Here is a 17,103-nt window from a genome sequence, read left to right as displayed (position 1 = left end):
AGCAAATGTTGAGAACTCGTTCTTTCTGATAGCTGAGTAATATTGCATTGTATATATGGACCACAACTTCTTAATCAGTCATCTGTTGAAGGGCATCTCGGCTCCTTCCACGATTTAGCTATTGTGGACATTGCTGCTATGAACATTGGGGTGCATATGGCCCTTCTCTTCACTACGTCTGTATCTTTGGGGTAAATACCCAGTAGTGCAATGGCTGGATCATAGGGTAGCTCAATTTTTAACTTTTTAAGGGAACTCCACACTGTTTCATGGATACCTGTTTTTGATCCGGAAAATTTGGTCATTGTAATGATAGAAAAATTTTGTTTGTATGCGATTACATCTCTGAAATGATCTATGATAGTGTAATTCAATCTGTGAACAGAAAAGACCAGAAATAGGAAGGTCTGATTGGAAAGTAAAGAAAGCCCATTTGTGAAGTGTTCAAATAATAGACCGGACTGTCACTTGGGAGAGGCTTCATGGAAGGGACCCAAGCATCCAGTGATTGGTTCAGGCACGTGTTCAACAATTGTCAGGTGTTTGCCATGTGTCAGACGCTGCACCAGGCATCAAAGAACCCAAAGCCCGGGGAGTCTCCTTACTGCTTTCAAGGGTCTTCAGGCTAGTGAAGGGAAACGATTTAAGTGTTAGAAATGCTGTGATAGAAATCTGTAGGTTATGGAAGTTGGGAATAGTTGAGCTAGATTCAAACCTGAAGTGTCTTCCAGTATTGCGTGTGAAGGGGCTTGAAAAGGGACCGCGAAATCCAGTAGTCACGTATGTGATGTGTAATCGCAGGCCAGCCAAAAATATTTTTATTTCCGTCTGTCTTTTCTGTGACTTCTAATCTGTGGGTGTGAATTGTAGATTGCTTGTGATTTTTAGTACCCCCGCAAAATTCTGAGAGTTTCCAATCCCACTAACTACACTGTGACTGTTAGTGATGAGTGACGGTCTCTGAAGATGGGATAACAGGGAAGGGAAAAAGCAACTTCTACTTTCTGTTTACTTAGGTCTTGAGGCTTCAGGTTTTCAGTTTTCCCCACCCGTGTAGCAGACTGCTGCCTGCTCCATTCCTCCTCCCGCCGGCGCCCCCATCCATCTGCCAAGTCATACCACAGCGGCAGCAACAACAGTAACCAGCGTAACTGTGGTCAGAGTAGCAACAGGGGTAAAGAGTGAGCGCGTGGGACATTCTGTTAGCATGTGGGGCCTCTTATTACTCAATGTGATCATTGCTGTGCACTCTCTTTCTAGAAATCAAAATTTGATACATTAAAAACATGGTTCAATTATAGTATTTTAGTTTTATTCATAATTTTCAACACTTGTATAAAGCATCATATGAAGATGCTTTAAACAAACAAAGTCTTTGGGGATTTCGAATGGCCCAAAGAAATGTGAATGTTTAAAATTTAAGTTTTTTTAGACCAGGAATGCGTTTATATAACTCTGTTATTCTTGGCAATACTAGGAACCAATAAATTATTCTCCTACCAATATCTCATAAATTGTCAAAAAACCAAAATGAGATCGAGATATTTCATATATCACATACCTTTTATTTGGAAGAGAGGCTATCTGGTATGAATGTGAATTCCCCAAAGTTTTTATTATCTTAATAACATTACAATCCTTGAATGAGATGAAAGTTAAAGGGTAATTATTTATAAGTTACATATAAATAATAGTTTACAGTTTATTGTCTCTTGCTATCTGGCCAGTTGTAAACATGGGGTAACTATAAGTAATGAGACCGCTTTATCTGAACTGAACAGTGATGAGACTGATGTTAGTGACACAGAGTAGTAGGTATTGGTAAAACTAATATTAAAGAAATGGAAAATACCGAGGTCATTTTCTAGTTCTGTTAAAAGGTGTTATACAGTTAGAGAACAGAAGAAAGGACATGAGCGAATTCATGCCTTAAAGAGATGTTTGTAAATTACAGAAATTAAAGGTATGAGAGATGCATGTGGCTTACTGGCACATCATTGATTTAGTCCGTTTGTAAAGTGTCCTAAGTATGGGAATTGCTTTTGTGTCTTACAGTCTACGGTTAAGGAAGTTGTTTTCAGCTATACTTAGAATGAGTCTTCCTTTTTCTACATTTAGTTATTGATCTTTGGTTTTTCTCCTTTTATCTTGCCACATAATGTTTGCAGACTCCTTCTCAGACTTCATTTGAGTATAGTGCATGTCAGCAGGCTGTGCTATGCTGTGCATGATTTTCAAAATCCTTAAGTCCTATCCCTGACTTTTTCTCATTTGTGAAATTTGTGTAAATAATAGCACCCAATTAAGGGCACCTGGGTGGCTCTCTCGGGTAGGTGGCTGCCTTCGGGCCAGGTCATGATCTCAGGGTCCTGGGATCGAGCCCTGCATTGGGCTCCTTGCTCGGCAGGGAGCCTACTGCTCCCTCTGCCTGCTGCTCCCCCTGCTTGTGCACATGCTCTCTCTCTCTCTCAAACTCAAATAAATAAAATCTTTAAAAAAAAATAATAGCACCCAATTAAAATCTAGGGCAGATATAAGATGGAATTAGTAAAAATGGGTTTAGGAATACTTTAGAAATTTAAAGTGCTATAGAAATATTATATGAGAGTATTTTATGCGGTTTCTTGTAATTGCTCAGAATCTTTTTCAAGAAAATAGATTCTCCTGTCTGGTGGTTCCTGTATCTTTTCTGTATACAAGATTGTCACCCCATTTTTCATACTACACACACACATCCTTTTATATCCTGAATCTTAGATGAGTTAAGCTCAGAAGTGTATGGATTCCCTCGCTCCAATCTCAAAAGAGCAGTGGACTGTTATTTTTGTGAACACTGCTGAGTTTATTTGGGCTGGTGTTTTTGGAATTACATGTGATAATGAAGTGACTGTTGGTTTATTTTCAGTGTAGGTAGAGAGTCAGTTCCCTTGTTATTTGGCATTTTTATAACTTCTTACTTGACTTTCTTATCACCATCACTCTCAGGTCTTAAAAATTGCATTTTGAATAGTAAGTAACTATACATTTTAGGTTTCAATATGATTTCTAAAGTATACTAGAAAATTGCCATCTGCCTGAGTATATTTTAGAATGGTGAAGGAGATGCAAGTGTGAGGTGACTTCCCGAAGGGAGCAGTGCCGCTGGAACTTCCTCCCTTTTCCCGGAGGTCATTATAGGTCTGGGCTTGTGAGAATCCACATCTGGACCCAAACAGCCTGTCTTCGTTCAGTTAATCTGCCGGGCCCTCAGGGTACTAGTTCTGTTCAGGAGCTGTTCAGGACATTGGTTGGGTGTTTTCCCTGGGCTGGGCTCAGGACAGGCTTCACACATTCTTAAACCTCATTGTATCCCTGACACACAGAGAGACAGCGCCAGACAGTTTCTCTGCCTCTGGAACAACGCCGATGTCTAGGGACTAAGATGGGGTCTAAGCACAATCTCCCATGACAGTTCCAAATTCATTTTGCTTTGAATTCAGACCAATTTCCATAGTTTTCCTAGAACTAAATTGGCTTCATTAAGTAATTTGACTTCTTTCATTTCTCAGAAAGGCTTTTTTTCCATACCGGTTTGTATGGTTGACATTCGCTGCCTCCTTACATGTCGCTTTTGTTTTCTCACATGTTACTTTCAACACGTGTGAAAATGTAGAAACTTTAGGAGTCTTAAGATAGGACATTGTTCTTAGACATTGAATCTCATTCACATAGAATTGAAATGACCTCAGTGGAAGGATGGTAGAAGAATTTATCATAGGCTTGACCTTAAAAAATTAAAGATAATGAAACATTAGGAAACATCTTTGTATGTCTTTGCTTATAGGAAGATAAAATATTCCTAACATTGTTTGACTGACAGGAGTTAGGGGAAACAAAATGCATGTAAATCTGGAGTTTTTAAATGTACAATAGTTTACCAGTAATTTTTCCCTATAATCCTGTGTCTGCATTCTGGCAGAAAATCGCTGGCACGCTCGAGGGAACTTGGAGAGAATGTACCGAAAAGAGCTTTTTACAGATGTGTGGGAAGAGTTAAGAGAACTAACAGGACCATCAGTGGAGGGAGCCATTTCTATCTTGAGTCCTATAAGAGGAGGAAGAAGGAGCAAAAGCTGGGAGAAGGGCCATGTGATAGTGGCTGTGGCCGAAAGTGGTAGAATGTAGCCACCACCCAAGCTTCCGTCCCTTGGGCAGCAAGCAGAGAGAATTAACACCCAGACCTTGGAGCGCCTGGGTGGTGCAGTCGGTTGAGCATCTGACTCTTGATTTTGGCTCAGGTCATGATCTCAGGGTCCTGAGATTGAGCCCCATGTCAGTCTCCCCACTCAGCACGGAGTCTGCTTGTCCTTCTCCCGCTGCTCCTCCTCCTCTCTCCCTGTCTGTCTCATAAATAAATAAAATCTTTTAAAAAATATTAATAGTACCCAGACCTACCTTTCTCTCCTCCAAGTCTGATGCTCTGTTGGTGCTGCCCCTTGAGCAAACCCAGCCAGAAATCAGAAGCCAAGGGAGCCTGGGCCATGCAGTCTGTAGAAGTCAGTCTTCCAGGGCACAGAGCAGGCTAAAGAAAAGGCAGGGATGAGCCTAGAGGGAGACTGTTTTGTACAGCTCCTGGGTAGGAGGGCTTGAGTGTCATGCACATTGATTCAGAGTTGTTCATATTAAATATGAGTTGGGCAGACCTGGTCAACATCTGTGTTCCTCTTATAAATTAGAATTGGAAGTGTGAAATTTCGAATCATGCCTCTTCTTTATATTCCACAGTCTACATAATATTTTTTCCTCCTGTCTCTCCAGATTACAATTCCTAGACCCTCTGTGGCATCCACACAGTCAACTTCGGGAAGCTTTCACTATGGTCAACAGCCAGAGAAGAAAGACCTTCAGCCTGTGGAACCCACTGTGGAACTTTACTCTCCAAGGGAGAACTTCTCTGGCCTCGTTGTGACAGAGGGCGAACCTCCTAGTGGAGGAAGCAGAACAGACCTGGGGCTTCAGATAGGTCATATTGGTCATGACTTGTTACCCAACATTAGAGAGTGGGACAAATCTCAAGACCTGGGACCAAAAGACCTTCCTGACCATAACAGACTGGCTGAGAGAGAATTTGAGAGTCTCCCTAGGGAAACCGAAGAGAAAAGCAATCTTGTAGGGTCCGATAATGAAGATGAGAAGTTAAGTAAAGGGCAGCATTATATCGAGATCGCCTCCCTTCCAGGAGACTTGGTAACTGTGGAGAGGGGTCACTCCGCTACTACTGAACCTCTTGATGTGACGAAGACACAGACTTTTAGTGTAGTGCCAAATCAAGACAAAACTCATGAGATAGGGAAGCTTCTGGCAGTTTCTTCACGAGTCATTGACCCACATGTTGAAGGACAGATAAGTCAGGTGGCAGCAATGCAAAAATGTAAGCTATCTAAGGATGACGACATCAGAAGTGAAGACTTGCCAGGTCAGCAGGGAGACCTGTCTACTTTTTTGCACCAAGAGGGTAAGAGAGAGAAAATGGCCCCTAGAAATGGAGAATTATTTCATTGTGTTTCCGAGAGTGACCATTGTCCACCATCCCGGAAGGACGTGGTTAGGTCATCGTTTGTAACTAGACACAGCCGAATCCCTGTTCTAGCACAAGAGATAGACTCTACTTTTGAATCATCCTCTCCAGTCTCCGCAAAAGAAAAGCTCCTCCAAAAGAAAGCTTATCAGCCAGACCTCGTCAGGCTTCTGGTGGAAAAAAGGCAACTCAAGTCTTTCCTTGGGGACCTCTCAAGTGCCTCTGATAAATTGCTGGAGGAGAGACTAGCCACAGTTCCTGCTCCCTTTTCTGAGGAGGAAGTCTTTGCTCCCTTCTCAAGACTGGCTGTAGACTCACACCTGAGCAGATCAGCCGAAGACAGCTTTCTGTCACCCATCATCTCTCAGTCCAGAAAGAGCAAAATCCCAAGGCCAGTTTCATGGGTCAACACAGACCAAGTCAGTAGTGCAACGTCAGCCCAGTTCTTGCCTCGGCCACCGCCGGGAAAGCCGCCCACGAGGCCTGGGGTGGAAGCCAGGTAAGGCTCTGTGTTCTTACTGTGTTAGGTGTGTAGTTTTCTTTCTGTGTCTGTTTGATTATGTTACATCAGTGGTTTCATTTCTCTGTTGCCTGCTTCTGATTATCTGTTTCCTTCCCTACCTTTCCCAAGCCTTATAGCCCAGTGTAGAAGAAGGGGTCATACTGATCCAAGTTAATTCTTAGCTCTCCCACTTCCTAGCAGTATGACCCTTGGTTTCCGCATCCATAAAACAGATTTTACGGACGCCTCGTGGTCTGGGGAGGGTCAAGTACGGTCGCATACATGCAGAGCTTTGTGCGGGGCTTGATCAGCATGCACTACGATGGACTCTTCTAGTGCATTTTCACTAGGTACTCAATAATTTTCCAGTTTTTTCTAGTCAGAATCCCATTATAAGAGATGGCATTATGATGTCCAATTGTAGTGAAAAAGACTGTGTCTGTAATTTGATGAATGGGTCCTGGTCACAGTGCTGTTTATCTGATTATAATGAATTAAACACAAAAACCCTGTAGGCAGTTTCCCTAGGTCTGATGATACACACAGCCCTACATAATAAAAGTATTACTTCAGTATTTACTATGTGGTATACTTGTTTACTGAAGTATTCTTACGTATAGTTGACCATAGGGTGGTTACATTTTAGAGAAGAGGGGAAACATAAACCAGTTAAGAGTGCTTTCCTTGGAGAGCCATTACTCATTCCACAGACTAGAATGGTCTCAACCCTTGGAGAAGAATGAGAAAAAGGAAGGCCTTTGAACAAAAACCAGGTGGAAATCAGAATACTTGAAGACTATAGCCTGTTCTAGATAGTACAACAATATGGATTATTGTTATGGATTCTGAAGTGTATTAAAGTGAGATTCTATCTCTCTCATTACCCAGCAGAACTTGCTCCCCTTAGCTAAGGTAAGTTGCATAGGGTTTCAGGTTCAAGGGTAACTAAACATTGGATTTGAAGTGCCAGTGGGACTAGACTTCCACAGAAGAAGGGCGATGAGTAAACAGCAGTCATTTGAGACATTTTAGAAAGGTGATTCCATGAACGCCACACTTCCCCTCTTCCTTCTGCTTGTCGTCTGCACTTAACAGATGGTGTCATCTGTGGCTTGGGCTGCTTTGGGCTACAGCGAACAAATCCTGATTATCATTTATTACTTCGTGCTTTACGTGTCCCTTAAACGTAGCACTTGGTAACCAAGCATGTGGCATTGTGTCAGATGTTACAGAACTGACCAGCCTGGACCTCATCTGGGAACTCAGGGGTCACTCAACTTTCCCACGTAGGTCCTGGCACAGGAGGAAATCACATTGCATTCTTCACATTTTACTATAACATCCATGGTAGGCTTAACCGGAATGAGCTTCATCGTGTCAGAATAAGTAGATGGTGGGAAAGGAGGAGGAGAGAAAATTCAGAGAAAAAAATCAGTAGCTTGTTGCTGACCCGTGATGGTGATGATGGCTGTTTATGCCCCTGCATCCTGAGGTGCTAATACAGCCTCGGAAGTTCTTCTTCCACTTGCTTCTATAAGGAGTGGCATGGCAGCAGTTTGAAGTTTTGGGGTTTTTTCATTTATTTGAGAGAGAGCGAGTGAGCATGAGTGGGGAGCGGCAGAGGGAGATTGAGAAGCAGGCTCCCCCGCTGAGCACAGAGCCCGACACGGGGCTCGATCCCAGGTCTCCAGGATCATGACCTGAGCTGAAGGCAGACGCTTAACCAACTGAGCCACCCAGGCGCCCCAGCAGTTTGAGATTTAAATTCTTTAACTGAATGGATTTTTAGGCCAAGACAGACATTTAGGTCAGAGGAGACACTGATATACGAATATTCTCTAGATTTAGAATTCTAAGGCCCAAGCTCAGTTGCGAGATGCGTCAGTCTCCAAACCCAGCTCTCTTGAATCTCAGACTATTGTCAGGGACAGAAACTGAGGCCCAGAGAAACCAGTGACTACGCTTTCCTTTTGCAAAGTGTTCAGTGAGGTTGAAATATACTTTGATCTGTAGTTCCTGCTGTTGTGAGTACACTTCGTGTTGTGGGGCCTAATGTTTGCATACGCACGTGCCAAATTTCTGTCATGGGAGCCTTCAACAAATGGTTTACTCTCTTTCTCATTTACTGACACGCTAGAGACGTTTCATTAAGTTGATCCTAAAATTAGAAGAACAAACATGCCAGGGTGCCTGGCTGGCTCAGTCGGAAGTGTGCGACTCTTCATCTTGGGGTCGTGAGTTCGAGCCCCATGTTGGGTATACAGATTACGTAAATAAATAAATAAAAGCTTTTAAAAAAAGAGGAAAAAGAAGAAAAAACGTGCCATAGGAGGAAAAAGACTAACAACATTTAAGTCCTTCTGAATGGCAGCCAGCCGGCTAAATACTTTACTTGGGCCACTGTTCTTGGCTGCTAGTAATCCTGGGAGGTAGACAGCATTCCCATTAAACGCTAGGAGAGGTCACGTGTACTGCTGGTGAGGGTGTGACTGATGCAGCAACGACGGAAAACAGTGTGGAATCCCCTCAAAAAATGAAAAGTAGAACTACCGTACAATCCAGTAATTTCACTGCTGGGTATTTACCCAAAGAAAGCAAAACACGAATTCGAAAAGATACATGCACCCCTATGGTTGTAGCAGCATTATTTACAATAGCCAGGATGTGAAAGCAACGTCAGTGTCCATTGGTGGATGAATGGGTAAAGCCGGGGGGGTGTACATATAATAGGATATTGCTCAGCCATAAAAAAGAATGAAATCCTGCCATTTACAACATGGACAGACTTAGAGGGTATTATACTAGGTGAAATTAGAGAAAGACAAATACCAAATACGTGCAAGTGAAATCATTTGGTATTTTCATACTTATATGTGAAATCTGAAAACACAAAACAAGCCAGCAAATAGAAACAGACTCATATATACAGAGAACAAACCAGTGGTTGCCAGAGGGGAGTGGGGTGGGAAGGATGAGCGAAACAGGTGAAGGGTGGGGAGTAAGAGGTATGAACTTTAAGTTCTAGAATAAGTCCGTCATGGGGCTGGAAAGTACAGCGAAGAGAATATAGTCAATGATATTGTAATAACTTTGACGGTGACAGATAGTAACAAAACTTAACATGGTGAACACTGTGTAATGTGTAGAATTTTGGAATCACTGTGCTGTATACCTGAAATTAAGATAGCATTGTATGTCCACTGTACTTCACTTAAAAAGGAGAAGTTAAGTAACTTGTCCAGGCTCATACAACTGGAATGTGAACGAGTAACTCTGTTTCCAGTGTTTGCTGACTTGACTCACATTATACACACTATCATTAGGACACTGTGGCTTTCTGAACACACTTGAATTAAATGAATTCTTCTCTGTTCTTTTAAGGCTCCGCAGATACAAAGTCCTAGGGAGTAGCAATTCCGACTCAGACCTTTTCTCCCGCCTGGCCCAAATTCTTCAAAACGGATCTCAGAAGCCCCGGAGCACTGCTCAGTGCAAGAGTCCAGGATCCCCTCACAATCCAAAAACACCACCCAAGAGTCCAGTTGTCCCCCGCAGGAGCCCCAGTGCCTCTCCTCGAAGCTCTTCCTTGCCTCGCACGTCCAGCTCCTCACCGTCCAGGGGTGGACGGCCGCACCATGACCAGAGGAGTTCATCCCCGCATCTGGGGAGAAGCAAGTCACCTCCCAGCCACTCAGGATCTTCCTCCTCCAGGAGGTCCTGCCAACAGGAGCATTGCAAACCCAGCAAGAATGGCCTGAAAGGATCCAGCAGCCTCCACCACCACTCGGCCAGCACTAAAGCCCCCCCAGGGAAGAGTAAGTCAGCCACTAAACTCAGCAGATAGGAGCCGGGCTGCCTCTGTGTGAGAGGTGTGAGATCTCCCTCCTAACCCTGATGCATGTGTGTCCCTGTACTGTCTGTGTAAAAATCAGTGTTGATCTTCTCTTGCAAAAGAAAGTAACATGATAAATTATTTGTAAGAAGACATAAATACATGATAAGGAGTTACCTAAGGCAGGCAGCAAGCAGTCAGGAATCAATGCCTTTGCACAGGCAGGGGCAAGCCAGCAAAATCCCCGGGGACATTAAATGAACTCTCATTTTTCAGCTGCCATTGAAACAAAAGAGTTGAAGGTAGGAAATGGAGTGGAATTTTAAGGGGTTTGGCCTGGTTTTTTTTAAGGCATTGCTCAAAGATTATATAGCAAAAGTGAAACTTCTTGTTTTAATATTTTCATTCAAAACTTCCCAACCTTGGAGTCAGAATTGCTCCGATATGAGGATACGTACAGTCTTGCTGGGGAGCCAGGCTCACATACACGAGCTCGTGTTTACTAGTGTGCTGAGAGTTCGCACCTTTACCTCGCCTCACTCCTACTACCTGCCGTCCCCGGACTTCCCAGTGTTTAAAGTTAGTGTATCTCCCCGAATGCAACCTCCCTTCTCTTACTTTAACAATACATGCTAATATCCTTGTAGCAGCACATGCTGAGAATTTCAAATCCAGTTGTGTGTTGTTTTTTTTTTTTTAGTCCCCTAATATTTTTCTGTGGCACAGAAAAAAGTAACAGTTAACAGTTCTTAGCTCAGTATATTTTTATTGTGAAAAAGAACTACTGAAACTTAGGTCAAGGAAGGAGAAGTCTGCGGGCGCTAGCGCAGAGGGCCGGAGTGGGGTGAGTGCCCTTCCAGACAAAAGAACCCTCTTCCCCTCTGTTTCCTCCTGGTGGAAGGAAGACCGACCAGACTAGACCTTGCTTTCTTAGGTCTTCTGGATACTGACTGTTTCCAATATCAACCTCCAAGATGATACCAGGGAAGTACAATGCTGTGGAATGTGACTTTATGCTCTCAGAGATTTAGAAAGAAAAAGAAATTAGGTACGTTGTTGAGGCTTATAATCCTCAAACTTTGTATTTTATACATTTAGCCAATAAGGAACAAGTATCTGGGGAAATAAATTTAGGCTCAATATTTATCTTTTAATGTTTTATTACCTGCTTCTCCTGTGCTTTAGTTTGAATATTTGGGCTTTTGGACCTGATTTCCTTGTAACCTCAATTTATAAAGCTGCAAGGAGGAGCATAGTTGCTCTGATTTCATTCTTCTGCTAACAGGAATCAGGCAAAAGTAAATTATGCTAGATTTTTCAAATGGGCTCTTTTCTACTCTGTGGGCGTTTTGTGTTGTAAAGACCTTATTGAGGTCAGGTAAACTGGTCTGCTTGCTGTTGAAATTTGCCTTCTGGCAAACATCTGTGCTTTCTCTTTGACCTTGTGTTTGCTGCCAAACCTATGTGGTTGAATTGGAAAACAGAAAAAAAAAAGAAATATATTTCCTCACCAAGTGAATACGTTCTAATGCTGCATCAGAGCCGCCCTGAAGCTGCGCTGAACTTCTCTCCTTCTCTGTATCTGTGTCGAGCTGTTTTTAAAACAAACCGAAACTCCAAACACTATCGAGTCCTATACAATCTCCCGTAAGAAATGTAGCATAGTGTGGAATCTTAATTTCTCTCCGGTTTCAAGCACTACAGAGGAATGCAATAGATAAGACATATCTGCTGTTTAACTAAAGCAACTGTAATATTGGAAGACCAGTCCTTCTGTATTATATTGTATAATAGTTGCTGTAACACTACTTGCATGTCTTCATGGTAAATGATATAAATATTTATAAATATATAGAGAAACATATGCTTATATAAACTCATTCTTTCTCATTCTCCATTTGTAATCTCCAGATCACAGACGGTGAAATTCCTTTCTGTCGTGTGCCTCGCGCACACTCGGGCCTTGCCTGTCTGCATTTTCTGAACATATGTTTTTGGCGTGGGACACTTCAGATTCTTCTTGCTTCTTTGTGTAAATAATGCAAGGGCTGGCAGCCTTCAAGCCAGGATAGCTTATCTAATTTTCACTTTTAAAAGATTTTAATAGGGGAAAAAATTACCAGGACAAGCTTGTAATACTGGCTCAAAAATTTGTCATGTTAATCACATAATTCTGTCCTTACGGTTAAAGGGGATAAACTGGGATGATAATCATGGGTCTAACATAAATTGATTTAAAGAAAAAAATCTCTTAAAAATTGCCATTCTACATTCCTCTTTTCACCTCACTATTTTTTGGACGGTGGGGGAGTAATCTACAATTAAGGAATTATCTTTTTTTCTCTTGTATTAGCTAAATTGTGCTAAAAGTAGCCAGCTTTAAGTCCTGACCCTTGTTGTCAGCAATGCGCCCGTCATAACCGTTGGAGAAACGGATGAGGCTACAGTTATGGTGCGTGCGTGTTATTTCTTACCGGTATTTCTCTTCTAGGGCTCAAAACAGACAGTGATGGCAACATGACAATTGGGTGTTTTCTCGCTTTTGGTTTCTTCTGTTTTTCTCCGAACTTTTCCACTCTGTTGCCCCCTTTCCTAAATGGCACCAACGAACTCCATATCCAGAGAGAAATAGCCTTGTTGTATAAGAGTACTTTATTTTGCATGTAGAGGAAAGAGTTAACCAAAGATGTTTCAGCTCTGATACTTTCAAATGAAAACAGACTAGTTATATCATATGTATCAATAGGTCCACTTAAAAGTACTATCATATAGAGATTTACTTTATGGTTTTTAAAAGCATAGTTTGTGCTTTCAGATGTTTAGTGTCTCAGGCTAAACAGAGAAGTTGGCAGCCCTGAGCAAAGCATTTTTGGCACAAGAATTTTGTTTTTATTTTATCTTAAGGTATGATACAGAGAATGAGTTTGTTGTTTGTTGTTGTTTTAGTTCCTTATTTTTTTATTTATTTTGGGTTTTTTTAGTGATGGCATATTTCACATTTCAGTGATAAACATAGATCATCCAAGTAATTTTTAACTGCTTCGGTTATTTTACCTAAGATGAGGGACATGGCCATTAATTAAAGTCAAGCCAGACTATACTAAAAGTAGTACGAGGCAAAAGTCAGAATTATGTTTCGAAAATCAAGTGCCTCCTGGTTTTTCTCTCATGACACGATGGCAACCGTAGTCATACCTGCCCTTACCCCGCCATGTCTGGTCTCCGGAGGTACTTGGGTGGAGCGGAAAATGGATTCACACCAGCTCAGTCCCCGTAGGCAGCATTCTTCTTACGTTGTGCTGCCAAATCTCCAGGGCATACAGATGGGCTGAAATATTAAGATTTCACCTGGTCATCTTTTGCACAGCATAAAGGCATTTCACGTTACCGTATAGAGAACAAAGGAAAATTGTATCAAATGTAACCTTAAAGCACAGACTGTAGACATCTTTGAACGGTGAGTCTCAGGCGGGCGCGGTCGTTCCCACCTTGGTGTGCAAGCTGGCCTTGCTGACAGGGGCACCAGCACGTTTGCGTTTCTTAAGTTGCATGTTGTGAAGTGAATGTTTTTTTGTAAAAGTTGCCAAGTCAGTCCAGTCCTACATAAGTAGCAACATGATAATTGCTTCCGTCTGTTGTCATGATCCCCTTTGTATGATTTCCTTTCAAATACTGAGCAAATGGCAGCTGCTTACTGCTTCAGCGGACCGGTCGTGCAGTGTCTCTGCTCGGCTGCTAGCCACAAGGGCACTGGCGGTTCTTTGGGAACCATCAGAGATTCCTTCCAGGCCACAGATTTTTATGCAAATGTTTCTACGGTTGCATTCAAGCTACAAAGGAAAAGTGTACACTGGTGCATGTTTTATAAACCCACACACAGATAGTTAAAACTATAATTCGTTTTTCTGTACCCGATAGCTTTGAATTAAAAACAGATGCTTTTTCCCTAGAGGATTCTTTGTTCTAGGAACTACATTCTTAATCTAACATTAGAAATTGGCGATAGGAGAAACACGATCTGGAATTCAGAGTTTAGTGGCTTAGGGGAAAAAAATGCATCCTATTCTGGCTATTTGAAAATATATTAATTTGTAGATAGGTCTAGATTTAGTCTTGGAGATCAAACCTTTCAGATTTTAAGACTTTTTTCATTTCTTTATATCTATCAAAACACAGCGTATGTTAGGGAATCGTTTCTTCTGTCACGTTCATGTATTTTGGAATTAAGTTGTTTGCGTTCACTCTTTTCTATTCTGCCCACTTCCGTTTATGTGCATTTACCACAGATGTGTTGGGACTTTGCCTAAAGGGAGACATATTTTGGTACCTGTATCACTGAGGAGAGAGAGAATGGTTGATGACAGCAGCATTTTTCAACTTTCTGGAGTTCAGGTCTGCACAGTTTATTTGCCGAAGAGTTACTTATCTAGGTTTTAACACACAAAGTATTACAGGATTAAGGCACGTAACTACGTGGGAGTCCCCACAGGTCACTATTCACCCGAGTTCCGAATCCAAAGGTGTCGATTTAGACCTTAACTTAGAGACGGGAACACGCAGCAGCTGTAGTCCTCAGACCACACGGAGGGAGGACGTGGGGCACGGAAGCCCCCAGGTGGTGGTTCGGACATCCCACTGCGCTGCCTTCATCCGGTAGGACTCGGGGGTACACCGCGAGGATGGGGAGGGGTATGGAAATCATCAGATTTCCTCAGTGGTTTGGCTGCCCCTTTGGAATTAGGAGAACGTTAACCCGGATAGTCTCGGGAGCCTGGAATCTGTTGCCAGCAGTGCAGGGGGGAACTGCAGGAGGTGCCTGGGGGAGTCCTGTAGTTCTTAGGTAACCCCAGGACATGTGACAAGGATCCCTATTAATTTAAAGGGGAATCTGGATGCTGTACACCTCAGTCCCTAAGAAATCCTTGGCTGGACATGAAATGATGACAGAGTCTTGGCCCATCAGTACATTCTCTAAATTGAGTGGTGATTATCTGCTCTGACTTTCAAAACGTAAGCTGGATGTTTAATTATTCCCCTTGGGCAAATCTGGATCGGAAAATGAAAGTATGTGACAAGATCAAGATGACTTTGTGGTTATTATACACAATCTCAAAAAACTGAATAGTCAACAAGTAACATTTAGTCAGTAATGATTTGAATATTTCCTTACACTCTGCTGGATTTGTGGTCTGAGGAGACAGGTAAGGGAAGTGAAGCCTTTTCCTTCGTTATCCTGTGGAACTTTAACAGAGCCTGCCTGGGAAACTGGAAGTGACAGTATGGGCATAGGACGTATCCCTGGTGATGCTGCCATGTCTCTTCGGAACCCCTGGGCCGGCGGTTCTGGGTTTCTCCGCCTATAGAATAGGATTCCATGAGGCAGATCTTTGAGCCCGTGTGACTAGAGAATTTGCCCATGACATAACTTTACACACTAATGACATGAATTTTACCCTCTTTTCAGTAGTTTAATACCGTTTCATTTTGTATACAGAAGTGTTCACTCACCCAGCTGAAAACATTGAGTAAACCCAAGTTTTTAATATACACTATCTTTGCCATATGACCCTTTCTCCCCACCTTATAATACCCAGTTTAAAATCCTTAAAAACTCATTCACAGCATTTCCCCATATTTGGAATCTGGGCTTTGTTCTTCACTCATGATAAACAAGGTGACCAGAGCTTGAATGTGATTTATCTTAGGGAGTAACCCAGGGAGGGAAAGCCCTTAGGACTTCTCCCAACTATTTTCTTTTTCAATGACTCACAAGATAGATAAATTAGTTCACTAAGGTAAAAAGCATTCAGAAATACGGTTAGGAAGATCAAAGAAACACAACACTCTGCCACTTGGGGCTCTGAAATTGGATTGAGTGAACTGAACAAAGAGAACTGATCCGAAGACCTGTGCTTGAGCCCGTACACTCCTCCCTCCTCCCTCCTGCACACTTCCCGTCCCCCTCCTGACTCCATTCCTAAAATTGCCAGCGCTGATTTCATTGGGTCATTTATTTACCAGTTTGCAGCTTTTAGGAAAAAAGAGGGGGAGACATCTAGATTTGACTGAGATACAATTCTTGAAAGTTATAAACTACTGGCAGCTGTTATATCAGATTGAACCACAAACCAGAAGAATTCTCTTGTCGAGCAAAACCAGTAAGTTAGGATAGAGGACTTTAGTAATCCCACAGTTTTCTCCCTTTCTCCTCCTCTTCATGAAACCAGAGTGATGAGAAGTTGCTCTTTGAAATACCTCCAAAGGTATTGTATTGTCCTTTTCCCTCCAAGCAGCCCTCTATGCATTTTTGCTCAGGCAACCAAGGACATAAGAGTACTGGCAGAAACATGGAGTGTTTTGTATAGGCCATCTGTACATAAAAGTGTAATTATTTATTTAATTTTCCCATTTGTATCATATTAAAGCTTTGTACAGTGTTTTAAGTTCTGTTTTAAAATTATTTTGTATTTTATTTTTATAATCTAGTAATAAAATATTCATTCCGCATGCACACTCTAGTTCTGTTTGTGTGATGGTTTGCTTTCAAAAAGGGGAAATAATATTTTTCTAACTTACTGAATGCACCAGAGGTTACAAGATGAACAGGGAGCAGAAGGTGTTGCCAGAAATGCAGTACCACATCCAGAAGTGGCCTAGAAAAAGCAGCACTGGACTGAATAGAAGCTAGGTGTTCAGTATCCCTGCAGATAAACACCAGAGTTCTGGGATACAAGGAGATGGTTCCCCATGTAATAAAACTGAAGGTGAAGTAATACAACTGCAAATGCTAAGGGGCGCCGAGGTGGCTCAGTTGGTTAAGCAAGATAAGCGGCAGATTCTTCCTTTCCACTCAGGTCATGATCTCAGCGTCCTGGGATCGAGCCCCACGTCCTGCTCCCTGCTGAGCATGGAGTCTGCTTGAGATTCTCCCTCTCTCGCTCTCTCAAATAAAATCTTAAAAAAAAAACAAAACTGGCAAGTGCTAAGAGCTCTCTTTAAGTCCTTTATTCTCTGGCTGGAGGTACTTTGTTTCTCTCTGCAGGAAGCACTAGAGTCATTCCTGCTAACCACCCTCTCCTTTCTACCTGTGACCTTCCTTTGAACCAGAGGAACTTTCGGGAGGCACTCACATGGGCACTGCTTCACCCCACCTGGAGTGTGAGTGCCATCTGTCTTTCCCCACCTGCTTTCCCCTTCTTGATATCTCAGTAG

The 17,103-nt window shown here is 42.4% G+C and overlaps 1 protein-coding gene across 5 annotated transcripts in view; it reads left to right on the top strand.

Moving 5' to 3' along the window:
- TTBK2 (tau tubulin kinase 2) overlaps positions 1–16,402 on the top strand; it is a 134,035-nt gene extending 117,633 nt beyond the window's left edge. For all 5 annotated transcript variants that reach the window (XM_045771667.2, XM_045771673.2, XM_045771688.2 and 2 more), the window contains 2 exons: positions 4,798–6,056; positions 9,441–16,402. In XM_045771667.2, coding sequence (XP_045627623.2) covers positions 4,798–6,056; positions 9,441–9,903 — 1,722 coding nt within the window. In that variant the 3' untranslated portion in view covers positions 9,904–16,402. The remainder of the gene's footprint in view (positions 1–4,797; positions 6,057–9,440) is intronic.
- Positions 16,403–17,103: the final 701 nt, after the last annotated feature.

This window comes from Ursus americanus, chromosome 36 (genome assembly GCF_024610735.1).
Source record: "Ursus americanus isolate L20-20 chromosome 36, mUrsAme1.1.p, whole genome shotgun sequence".
In the NCBI taxonomy this organism is placed as follows: Eukaryota; Metazoa; Chordata; class Mammalia; order Carnivora; family Ursidae; genus Ursus; species Ursus americanus.
Note: the sequence above shows the minus strand (reverse complement) of the source record. Positions and strands in the feature narration are given on the sequence as shown.